Source organism: Oryctolagus cuniculus, chromosome 10 (genome assembly GCF_964237555.1).
Source record: "Oryctolagus cuniculus chromosome 10, mOryCun1.1, whole genome shotgun sequence".
Lineage (NCBI taxonomy): Eukaryota > Metazoa > Chordata > Mammalia > Lagomorpha > Leporidae > Oryctolagus > Oryctolagus cuniculus.
In genome coordinates, this window is record NC_091441.1 from 100,762,765 (window position 1) to 100,775,463 (window position 12,699).

At 52.2% G+C, this 12,699-nt stretch overlaps 1 protein-coding gene across 2 annotated transcripts in view; it reads right to left on the reverse strand.

The window, feature by feature from the left end:
• Window positions 1-12,634, reverse strand: part of CAMP (cathelicidin antimicrobial peptide) — a 29,654-nt gene extending 17,020 nt beyond the window's left edge. Inside the window, exons 1-2 of one of the 2 annotated variants that reach the window (XM_051851051.2) lie at window positions 12,458-12,634; window positions 11,927-11,960 (exon numbers count right to left, since the gene is read on the reverse strand). In XM_051851051.2, the coding sequence (XP_051707011.2) occupies window positions 11,927-11,960; window positions 12,458-12,484 (61 nt within the window). In that variant the 5' untranslated portion in view covers window positions 12,485-12,634. Of the gene's footprint in view, window positions 1-1,705; window positions 7,834-11,926; window positions 11,961-12,457 lie in introns of those variants that run through there. The other variant, XM_051851049.2, reaches the window with a different exon arrangement.
• Window positions 12,635-12,699: the final 65 nt, after the last annotated feature.

The following is a 12,699-nucleotide window of genomic DNA, read 5'->3' on the forward strand; positions in this document are numbered from 1 at the left end:
CACTTCCAATCCAGCTCCCCACTAGTGTTCCTGGCTCCTGGTTTCAGACAGACCTAGCTCCAGCTGTTGTGGACATTTGGGGAGTGAACCAGCAGACTAAGATTGATCTCTCTCTCTCTCTCTGCATCTGCCTCTCTGTAACTGCCTTTCAAATAAGTAAATAAATAAATAAATCTTATAAAAAAGATACACTGGAAGCCTAGTGAGAAGTCCAAATAACAAGAAAAGGTATGTAACGCAAATAGAAGCAGGTCTTTGACCCTCTCCTCCAAGGCAACACACACAGCCTCATGTGCTTGCACTGGGTCATGTGTGTTGTGGTGGGCACAAAGGTGATTCAGGTGGTCTCCACCCCAGGGAGCTCACCATTCAGCAGGGAGATGGACAAGGACACATCATCTCTATTAGGCAGACAAGGCTGTCGCTGGGGCTTGGAAGACCAGAGAAAGCAGCCCTGCCTGGGATCCAGGAAGGCCACGCGCAAGGTGCACGAGGCAGGGGGGACTACTGCGTGGGTGGAAGCACGGCAGATGAGGACAGTGTGAGCCAAGGCACCACAGTGAGGTCACAGCAGGTTCTGTGAGCAGCCACTCGGTCAGTGTGAAGAATGCAGCCTGTGTAGGCAGGGAGCAAGCTGGCCAGCCTCGGGACCTTGGGGCCATGCCAAAGTCATGAGGGTACTGAACATCCATGGACAGCAGCACCTCTCAGGCCTGCCCCAGGGGACAGGCTGGCAGGGACAGTGCACCCCTCTGCCAGCTTCTGTGGACAGGAGTCATGTGAGGAAAAGCTAGCAGCCCCTGACCCTAGCCAGCCACCTCCAGTTCAGTCCCTTGATTTTTAAAATGTTCACCAAAGCTGAATCTCCATCTCTCGGCCAAATGGGCTATGGAAGGGAAAATGGGACAGAGGTTAAAGAGGAAGCAGGTCAGGACGGGGCTCTGGTGCTGATGAGAGGGACAGCGCCCAGAGCAAGGAGACAGGTGCAGCCAGAGCATGCTCTGCTGGAAGAGATCTGAACCACTTAGACATTCCCTGTGGCTCTGGCCTCAGTCTCCCCTCTGCCACGGTGGGAACAGTGGGTGGCTCCTGCCATCACCTCTTCACAGGAGTGCTCTGAGACTGGCCGGGGCGGAGCGGGGGAGGGGGGGATGGCATAGGAACTCCACGCACACATTGTGACCTGGTGCAGGTGGCTGGAGTCCCTGAGCAAGATGTCCATGGGCAGTCATGGGTGCAGGACTCTATGGCCCTAGTTATTCACTCAAAGTCATTACCCAGGCAACACAAAGAACTCTGGGTTTTGCCTTAGTGATGGGAAGGGCCCCAGAGCTGCTCTGAGGGCTGTTTTCAAGTTCATTGAGACAAGGCTGGAGAAGAGAAAATATCTCTCCCTCCTTTCCCATCGGAAATCTTTCCCTAGTGGAGGTGACCCTCAAGGTAGAGACTTTTTGCGCAGCAGAGACAGGCACCAAACAGCTCTTCACCAACTACAGGGACCACAGGGATTTGCTCAGGGTCAAATTTGGAAGGGCCCCACCGTCTCCCCAGCAGGACCACAGAGGAGTCACAGAAGGAACACACACACACACACACTCCCCACCACAGACACGTCTCACACACACGCACGTGTACACACCTGCACTCATTCCCAAGCATAGGCAGGTGGAAGCTCTCACCCCAACCCAGCACCATGTCTCCATACCTGGTCACCAAGGGCACCCCCAGGGAAAATTCAGAGTACCAGAGTTCTTCACTTGGCTGTGCTGCATCATCACACATGTGCTGCTTGGTGCTGTTATCCTAACAAGGAGTCATACATGTAGAAAGCCACCCTTGACACCACTGGGCACACTTGGGCTGGACCAGCAGCACTGTGCCCCGGGCAGGAAGAGTCCATCCACATCTTCTAAGAGTCCATCCACATCTTCTAATAACTCCCTTGTAAACCTGCAAAGAATCTGGGAGTACCCATGACACCTTCCTTGTTTCTGCCACCCCCACCCCCACCCAGGGAGCCATCAGTTGAAACGAACACCTTGCTCCCTGCTGCTCCCCAGGCCTGGCTTCTCTGTGATTTCCTTGGCCTGATCCAAGGCCCCACTGTGGGCTTGCTGGGGACAACACCAGTGGCCTCCAGCCTTTGGGTGCCCCACTCAGGAAGGGCCCTTGCTGTCCTCCCATTGTCCTTACACACCCACCCCACACAGCTTCCCTGGCTCTCTTTCACTACCTCCCACCCAGCCCAATTCACCTGCTTAGCTATATGCTGCTGAGAGGAGCTGCAAGTTCTTAGAGGACCCTTTGTTGACAATAGTGAGGGCCAATGCCAGGACTTCATCATAGCTCAGATCTGGGTTGCAGGTGGGCTCTGGGGACCCCAGCCCCATCAGCTCCAGTCTCAGAAGGCTGACAGACCAGATGGCCACTGCATCCCTGGACCTATACCCTGACAGCTGCCTGCAGCGGGGCCTTCACTGGAGTTCTCAGCATGTGTAAGGGGCTATCGTGTCCAATCCACAGGCATTCTTTCACCAGCAGGAAATGCTCAATGCCCTCTGGAGGGCAGCAGGCAGGTGGGGTGCAGTGGGGGGAGGACAGGCTCCTGGAAGCCCAGGAACAAGTTCTCAGGACAGAGAAAAGGGGATCAATCTGCAGAAGAGCCACCCCCTCTCTGGAGGTAGGTGTGGGTCAAGAGAGCACTTCTGGGCCGGCACCATGGCTCACTAGGCTAATCCTCTGCCTTGCGGCGCCGGCACACCTGGTTCTAGTCCCGGTCAGGGCGCCAGATTCTGTCCTGGTTGTCCCTCTTCCAGGCTAGCTCTCTGCTATGGCCAGGGAGTGCAGTGGAGGATGGCCCAAGTCCTTGGGTCCTGCACCCCATGGGAGACCAGGAGAAGCACCTGGCTCCTGGCTTTGGATCAGCACGCAATGCGCCGGCCGCAGCGGCCATTGGAGGGTGAACCAACGGCAAAAGGAAGACCTTTCTCTCTGTCTGTCTCTCTGTCACTGTCTACTCTGCCTGTCAAAAAAAAAAAAAAAAAAAAGAGAGAGAGAGAGAGAGAGCACTTCTGCTGCCTTTGGCTCTTGTTGTCTGGGTTGGCCAAAATCCCCACTAGCCCCACACCTGGTGCGTCCTGCCAGAAGCCAGCCACAGTTCCCCTGTGCTCAGAGCAGCCACTCAGAATCTTAACTCAGAGCTCTTGTCAGTTCTCAGCCCAGGTAACCCAGCCCTGAAGAGGCTCAAGGACAATCAGAAGAGCTTGTCAAAGTGACCCATGGGAATCACTATGGGGTAACCAATGAGACCAGCTCACTGAAGTGCAACAAAACCAGGCCTCACTTGACTCTGGCCAGACCGATCTCTGGGAGCAACTGTTGAGGCGCCCAGCCAGAGGACACCCCTTTCCTGGAGACAGCTGCACAGAGGACTGGAGGAGGCATGGTTACTCCCTGAGGGACACTGCCACTCATGCTAGAGACCTGGATGGAGGCCCTGCCCCAGCCATTGCAGCGAGGAGTAAAGCAGCAGATGAAAACTCTCTCTCTCTCTCTCTCTCTCTCTCTCTCTCTGTTGCTCTTTCAAATAAATAAATATTAGGGGAAGGCCGGCGCCGCGGTTCAGTAGGCTAATCCTCCGCCTTGCGGCACCGGCACACCAGGTTCTAGTCCTGATCAGGGCACCGGATTCTTTCCTGGTTGCCCCTCTTCCAGGCCTGCTCTCTGCTGTGGCCAGGGAGTGCAGTGGAGGATGGCCCAAGTGCTTGGGCCCTGCACCCCATGGGAGACCAGGAGAAGCACCTGGCTCCTGCCTTCGGATCAGCGCGGTGCACCAGCTGCAGCACACCGGCCGCGGCGGCCATTGGAGGGTGAACCAACGGCAAAGGAAGACCTTTCTCTCTGTCTGTCTGTCTCTCTCACTGTCCACTCTGCCTGTCAAAAATAAATAAATAAACAAAAAAAAACCAAATAAATAAATATTAGGGGAAAAATAAATTACATTCCTAGGTGTTTAGTGTCAAGAAATGAAAGGCTACCTCCACACACGCACATACACACAAATGTGTACAAGAATGTGCATAGTGGGGCCAGCACTGTGGTACAGCAGGTTAAGCCACTGCTTGGAACACCCATGTTGGTTCAAGTCATGGCAATGCTGCACTTTCTTTCCAGCTTCCTGCTACTGAGCTTGGGAGGCAGCAGATAATGTTCCAAGTACCTGGCTTCCTGCCACACAGTTAGGAGTCTGGATGGAGTTCCTGGCTCCTGGTTCCCGGCTTTGGCCTGGCCTAGCCTTGGCTGTTGAGGGCATTTGGGGGTAAAGTAGTGGATGGAAAATATCTTTCCTTTCACTGTCCTCACTTCCTTTTTCTGTCACCCTGTCTTTAAAATAAATAAATCTTTTTTTTAAATATGCATTATAACTTTATTCACAGTAGTCAAAATCCAAGAACAAAGAAAATGTCCATCAACAGGTCAAATTGTAGTATATGCATGCAATGGATGCTGCTCACCCATGAAGAGCCATGACATATGCACATATATGACACACATGAACCGCATACACGCTGGATTATGAGAGAAGCCAGATGCAAGAGATCATAAATAATTCTATCATTTGAAATGTTCATTTACTGCAGAGGATGAGAGACAGAGAGAGAACTCCCTCTGCTGATTCACTCCGAAATGCTTGCAACAGCCAGAGTTGGATGGGACCTGAAATAGGGAACCATGGGTGGCAGGAACCCAATTACTTGAGCCATCCATCACCTCTGCTTCCCAGGGTCTGCCTTAGCAGGAAGCTGGCATTGAGAATCAAACTCAGACAAAATTCTCTATGCAAAGGGTTCCTCATTCAAACAAATCTATAAAACCTCCCTGGCTTCTTAGAGATTCACAATACACAATTTTCTTTATGTGCTTATCTTAAAAAAAATTATTTATTTGAAAGGCACAGCAAGAGAGAGAGAAAGAAAGAGATCTTCCATCCACTGGTTCACTTCCCAAATGGCTGGAAACAGCCAAAGCTGGGCCAGGCTAAGCCAGGAGCCTGGAATTCCATCTGGATCTCCCAGGGTAACAGGGGCCCAAGTAATTGAGCCATTTTCTACTGCTCTCCCAGGCACATTAGCAGGGAACTGGATCAGAAACAGAGCAGCTGGGACTTGAACTGGCACTCCTATAGGATGCTGGTATTGCAGATGGTAGCTTAACTCACTGAGCCACACACTGGTTCCCACAAATTACTGAAGGCCCTGAGCAATGCTACAGATAGGACACTGTTTCACTCTGATTAACACTTATTTCCTCAAAACACTGATTTGTCCCCCTTTCCAGAGAGCAAGCAAACTTTCCAGAAGGCTTGGGCATGCCTTAGAGTCTGGATCTCAGGGTCAGAGGATTGGAACAGGACTAGCCCCAACTCCTTCTTGGGCAGCCATTGCTCAGGGCCAGAAAGGGACAGGTCCTGGAAGCCATGACTGTCAGCCCCCCGCCTTCCGCACATCCTCCCCTCCCAGCACCTTGCATCATGTGGCCTTGGTCAACCAGTTATCAGCTGGATGGTGCAAGAGGCTCTAACTCAATTAGGACAGCAGGGGCCCAGGAACCATTTCACCTGCCAGGGCCCCACCCAGCCATTGAGAAAGGCGGGGACAGGGCAGTGAAATATTTTTTTTTCCCAAAGAAATCTTTTATTTAATGAGTACAAATTTCCTAAGTACAACTTTAAGAATATAGTGATTCATCCCACCATACCTGCCCCTGAGTATATTCTGCGAGGGGCACAGCATCCAGGTACAGCTATAAGGAAGGCTTGGCTGTGGCCCAAGGCCTCTGACTTCCAGAGTCAGGAGCCCAGGGAACGTCACAAGAAAATGCAGCCTTTTGCCATGAAGTCTCTGCCCCAGAACCTCTTATGGCTCCCTATTGCCCCAGTGGCCTCCATTTGTTATCCACTGCCTCTGGCCAACTTCAGACCTCATCAGCCCTGCCCGCTGGGAAATTACCTATCCCAGAATGCCTAGCGCTGGATATTTGCTGGCAGTGGTATATATAAGTGTAGTGTTATTGTTCCATTAGCAAAAGAGGAGGCTGGGCGACAGTGAGGAGCAGAGATCCTCACATTTCTCCAGCACACTTTATTCCAAACTTCCAAAACAGGTTGATAGTTCTTGCAAAGGCTGCTGTGTGGCAGACTGATTTGAGGGGTGGGGTAGGGGTGAGGTGTCCCTCTCATTTTCTGGAGGGGTGACACTGAGACCCAGAGTGGTGAAGACATGACCACCGAGGGGCTGGCGTTGGAGCACAGAGGGTTAAGCGGCTGCCTGGGCCTCCAGCATCCCATAGGAGTACTGGTTTGAGTCCAGCGGCCCGGCTTCTGATCCAGCTCCCTGCTAAGCAGCACCTGGGAAAGCTCCAGAGGATGGCCCAAGTGCTTGGGCCTTTAACACCCATGTGGGAGACTCAGATGGAATTCCAGGTGGCCATCTGGGGAGTGAAGCAGTGGATGGACTCTCTCCTTCCCTCTCTGTAACTCCGCCTTTGAAATAAATAATTTTTAAAAAGATTTATTTATTTATTTGAAAGTTACAGAGAAGCAGGAGAGACAGAGAGGGCTCTTCCATCTGCTGGTTCACTACCAAAATGGCCACATTGGACAAGGGTGAGCCAGGCAGAAACCAGGAGCCAGGACTTTCATCCAGGTCTCCCATGTGGGTGCAGGGGCCCAAAGACTTGGGCCATCTTCCGCTGCTTTCCCAGACCTTTAGCAAGGAGCTGGATCGGAAGTGGAGCAGCCGGGACTTGTGCCGGCACCCATATGGGATGCCAGTGCTGCAGGCAGCAGTTTAACCTGCTGTACCACAACGCAGGCCCCCTAAAATAAATCTTAAAAAAAAAAAAAAAAAAAAAAAGAGGCAGCCCATAAGATAAAAGGCCACTGAGACTAACACAGGGGTGCGTGTCCGAGCCCGGAGCAGGTCCCACCTACCCAAGGTCCTGGAACAGAGCCTTAGAAATCGGGGTGCACTGGGTTTCTCACACACGTGCTCAGCTTTCAGCTCAAGCCCCTTTCTGCCGAGATATCTCTTCCACCCTTTCCCAAAGTGTGCCCTCTGGTGGCCTCCCTGGGTGCTACACCAACGGAGGGAAAGGGAAGAGCAGAAGAAAATGTTCTCTGCCTTCCAGAAGAGAAGAGGGACCCTAGAGAAGCCCTCACCGCTCCCAGCCACAGGTCAGGGGAGAATGAAGACCTCTCTGAGGCCCTCGCTCACCCCGCGGCTTCCAGGATAACACTGATAGCCTTGGTTTCCATTCTCTCACAAATCCTTCTCCTGTGGCTCTGAGCCAGGCTGCAGGCTGCTGCAGGAAACAAGAGGCCGGAAGGCCCCAGGGGAGCTCCCTGCTTCTCCAGGAAGCCCAGGGCTGTTCTCCCCCTCCACTCCTGGATCCCACACCTTGGGGGCCAACGGCACCTTTTTAGTACCCGTTTTAGGAGTACCTGGCAAGAGGAGGAAAAGCTGGCAGAGGAGGCCCTGGAAGTGTTTTTAGAAGGGAGTGGGCAAGTGCAGGCAGCTGCCGGGCTGGGCGGAGCAAGAGGGGACTGCAAATGGCCGCAGGAGGCGGCAAATGAGGGTTCCTAGAGAACCCGACAAAAGCCGCTTCTAGAGGGGGAGGCTGAGTGTCATGGGCTCAAGAGAAAATGAAGAGAAAAGTAAGAGAGTTTTCTGAGTTTTCCTGGGAAGGGGAGGGGAACAGCTGGCAGAGAAAGTGGCCTCCAGGGAAGGTTTCTTTTCTTTTTTTTATAATGAAAACATTTCACTGAAATGTACCATTCACACGGAGCAGCCAGGAAATCGCGAGCGTGCAGCCCAGTGAATTCCAAAGTAAACACACTCCTATAAACTGCACTCACATTATGCAGGCCGAGGTCCCGTCCCAAAGCCCCTTGCGGGGCTCCCAATGTCCAAGACTGAAAAAAGCTGGTTTTCCCTCTTAAAAATTTCCTTGTTATTTATTACAGAGGCAAAGAGAGAGGGCACTCCCACCCACTGGCTCACTCCCCATATGCCCTCAAAGGCAAGGCTGCGCTGAAGCTGGGAGGCAGAATGCAATCCTTCCACGAGGGTCATGTCCACTGCCTCCAGTGGCCACACTGGCCAGAAGTTTGAGTTAGGAGCCTGAGCTCAAAGTAGAACCCAGGCCCACTGAAGTGGGACATCGGCACTTTTTTTTTTTTTTTTTCCTGGCTGGGGTTGTGGCACAACAGGTTAAGCTGTAGAACACAGGTTCGAGTCCGGACTGCATCATTTTTTCATTTCGTTTATTATATATATATATATTATTTGTTTGAGAGGTAGAGTTATAGAGAGGAAGAGTCAGAGAGAAAGGTCTTCCATCTGCTGGTTCACTCACCAAATGGCCACAATGGCCGGAAATGGGCCCATCTGAAGCCAAGAGCCAGGAACTTATTCCGGGTCTCCCATGCAGGTATAGGGGCCTAAGCACTTGGGCCATCTTCTACTGCTTTCCCAGGTGCATTAGCAGAGAGCTGGATCAGAAGTGGAGCAGCTGGGAATCGAACCAGCGCCCATATGGGATGCTGGCATTACAGGCAGTGGCCTTACCTGTTAAGTCACAGTGCTGGTTCCATAAATAAAATCTTTCACATAAAAAAGAACTGGCTGTAAGGATGCAGCAGAATAAGCTACTGTTTGCGCCTCTAGCATCCCTTATCACCATGCTGGTTCAAGTCTCGCCTACTCAGCTTCTGATTCAGGTCTCTGCCAATGCACCTGGGAGAGAAGCAGCAAATGGCCCAAGTGCTTGGGTCCCTGCCACCCATGAGGGTGACTCAGATGGAGTTCTAGGCCCTGGCTTCTGCCTGATCCAGCCCCAGCTGTTGTGGGCAATTGGGGAGTGAATGAGCAGATGGAAGTTTCTTTCTCTGTGGCTCTGCCTTTCAAATAATCTTAAAAAAAAAAAAAAAAAACACACACACACACACAACAGGGGCTGGCATTGTGATGCAGCAGGTTAATGCCCTGGCCTGAAGCACCAGCATCCCATCAGGGTGCTGGTTCAAGACCCAGCTGCTCCATTTCCAGTCCAGCTCTCGGTTGTAGCCTGGGGGCAGTGGAGGGTGGCCCAAGTCCTGGGGCCCCTGCACCCACATGGGAGATAGCTCCTGGCTCCTGGCTTCAGATCAGTGCAGCTCTGGCCATTGGGGCCAGCTGGGGAGTGAACCAGCAGATGGAAGACTCTCTCTCTGCCTCTTCTCTCTGTGTAACTGTGACTTTCAAGTAAAATAAATAAATCTTAAAAAAAAAAAAAAAAAAGGAAAGAACTGGTAGTCAGAGGAAGACATGGAACAGTTGGATGCCCGACTTAATCAGGTTACACTGTTTGTATGTATTGAATTATAGCACTGAGCCTCACAACAGATGGACAAGTAGGGTCCGGCAATGTGGCACAGTGGGTTAAGCCACATCTGTGGTGCCAGCATTCTGTATGGTTGCCACTTCAAGTTCCTGCTGCTCCACTTTTTTTTTTTTTTTTTAAGATTTATTTATTTATTTGAAAGTCAGTGTCACATAGAGAGAGCCCATATGGGATGCCAGGGCCACAAGCAGCAGCTTAACCCCCTACACCACAGTGCCGGGCCCTGCTTCACTTCTGATCCAGCTCCCTGCTAATGAGCCTGGGAGAGCAGCAGAAGTTGGCCCAAGTGCTTGGGGCTCTGCACCCACATAGGAGATCTGGATTAAGCTCCTGGCTCCTGGCTTTGGCTTGGTTCAGCCCTGACTGTTGTGGCCATTTGGGGAGTGAACAAGTGGATAGAAGATCTCTTTCCCTCTCTCTCTCTGTCTCTCCTTCTCTCTGTGACTCTTTCAAAAGCACAAATAAATCTTTAAAAAGTACAAGTATTGCATATCAATCAAAAATGAAAAAAAAAAGAAAGATCCTCTAAGAACTGTGCCACCTATTGTTGAACAGCTGCCACACAGCCAGGTGGTTGGGTTTTTGCCTGGGAATTGTTCTAGACTCCTCTGATCCCTTCCCCCCTCTAATCTTAACTCTCAGATATCAAAACCCAGTGAGGTCTCCCTCCTTCATGGCTCCCAGTCCCAAGGTCACTCCTGTCCTCTATCACATCCACCTTGGTTCTGGCTTTCAGACTCTTGGGACAACCCTCCACCTTGGTGCTTAGCCCTCCAATTGCCCCCCCACAGATCCACCCTGCAGCAAATCTGATTCTGTTATCAATACTTTCCTTTGTCTACAAAGTGAGGCCAAATCCTTCAGCAAGGTCCAAGAACTCTCCCCTTCCTCCCAGTTGGGTCCCTCCCAGCCACTCCCTGTGCCCATTCCTGGACTGGGCTGGAACAACTTCCCAGTAGTCCCCAGATCATGCAGTTCCTTCTCCCCTCCTGCCATCAAGAGAGCACCCCATCTTCCTTCACCCCTAAATCCCCCTGATCCAGAGAACCACACCTCCCAGCTCTTTGGAAAGTCTCCCTTGCCTCTCCCTCAGCTTCCCCTTCAGACCCCACCTCCAAGTCCTCACCACCGGCCTCTGAAGGCAGCCATTATCATGGAGATGATTCCTGTGCCGAGATTAAGCTTGGCAGGTGGGAGCTCCCTGAGGGTAGGAGTGATGGCATTTCTATCTTAAGCCCTGGGTGCGTTTCAGTCACAGTTAATTGAGAATACTAAACTATACCAAATAGGAGGAGAGAAAGTTTTCAGAGCTTCAGCAGGGGAAAGGATTACCTTGGGGAGGGATCACTGACCATGTGAACAATAACAGCAGAGAAACCTAAACAGCCTGAGGGTTCCGGCGGCAGGGGCCAGCAGAGGATGCCCAGGGTAGCTGGGCTCCTGGCTTGGGCCTGGACTAGTTTCAGCTGTTGTGGGCATCTAGGGAGTCAACTATCAGATGGAAGCTCTCTCTCCCTCTCCCCTTTTATCTGACTCTCTGCCTTTCAAATACATACATAAATATAGCTTACAAGAAAGAGATATGCATGTCCTGTTTGGGGTGTCTGGGGTCAATACCTGGCTCCGGCTCAGAACAGCAAGTTCCTGCCAATGCAGACCCTGGGCAGCGGTGTGACGGCTCGAGTAACTGAGTTCCTGCCACCCATATGGGAGACAATGATTGAGATCCCAGCTGGCAGCTTCAGCCTGGCGCAGCCCTCGACACTGTGGGCGCTTGGGGAGTGAACCCGCAAATGCATATGGGATCTCTCTGCCTCTTTAAACAAAATAAAGTGAAGCTTCTGTGGTTGCCAGGAAAGAACTGGGGAGCCTGCTGGGGCACCAAACAGAAGGACACCATTGTGGCCCAGCTCCCTCACCGCTGACAAATGGAAGCCAAGCCCCACCCACCTCTCTCCCTCCACATCATCCCCTCCCAGTTCAAGTCCCACCCTTTCCCAACAGGACTGCTGTGATCCCCTGCAAACTGGTTTCCCCAGCTCTGCCCTTGCTGCTCTCCACTGCATTCTCCACTCTGCTGCGTTTATCTTTTTAACATATAAATGTAAACCTTTTACTTGTTTGCCCTTAGAAAAAGTCCGAATTCCAAAATGTGTTTTTCCAGCCCTGCAGAGTCTGAACCCTGGGCCCTGACTGCCTCCCAACTGCCCCTCACCCACTTACTGCTGCACACCAGGGACCCCCTTCTTCCCCAGGCTCTTGCTTAAGGCCTGTCTCTCCCGGAAGAGCCTAGGCTGCACCTTCTAAGGCTTCATCCTGCTGGTCATTTCCTGACCTACCACACCAATCAGATTCCCTTCTTAAAGACCCTTTAAGCACTCACGTTTTCTTCCCAGCACGGATTCACTCAATCTACAGATATTAGGGCCTTTCCCGGAACCAGGCATTAGGTGATAGGAAAAAAAAAAAAAGTCAAGGTTCTTACCCTTTTGAGTTAATAGTAATCTGAAGACTTTGACCTGATTAAACAATAATAGAAACAAATGTGAACATGCGTTGCCCCCCGCGGTCCCCCCCTCCCGGTAATGGGGGATGGGGTGGATGATAACAGGGATTCCCTCTGATTCAGTCAGGATATCAAACTTTTCTTGAGAAAAGGAAGGTGAGCTGGGTGAAGTGGGTGAGGGGTGAGAAGGGCACTTCAGGCAAGTCTCCAAGAAAGCATGGATTGCGGCCGGCGCAGTGGTGTAGTGGGTAAAGCCGCCGCCTGCAGTGCCGGCATGGGAAAAAATGGGGTCCACAGTATTGTACAGTTAGAGGTAGAGACCGGGCTGGGTCTGAATAGCTTTCTCTAGCCCCCAAGTCCCCTCGGGGTGTGGGGCGCGAGGCTAGAGGGTGAAGTGTCGGTGGCCAAACGGGGGTACGAAATCACTGGACCGCTGCTCGCGATTGGAAAGGAACTACACTTCCCAGCATGCACCAGGGCAAGGGGGCGTCTTTCGGCCGCGACCAGCACCTCGAAGGTTCTGCTGGGCGTTTTCATTGACCTCTGAGGCGCCTCTCATCTTGAGCCCCTCCTATCAGCTGCAGGCCCCGCCCCCTTCTGAGAGCGGAAGACCTCGCAGAGTCCCGCGAGCTGCGGCCTTCTTCCTTTCTCATTGGCCCATCCTGGCTGCCATTCGGACGCGAGGCGGAGAAGTTGCTTCCTGATTGGTGGATTCTGTTTGGCGCCAACTAGGAAAGGGGGGCGGGGCAGCG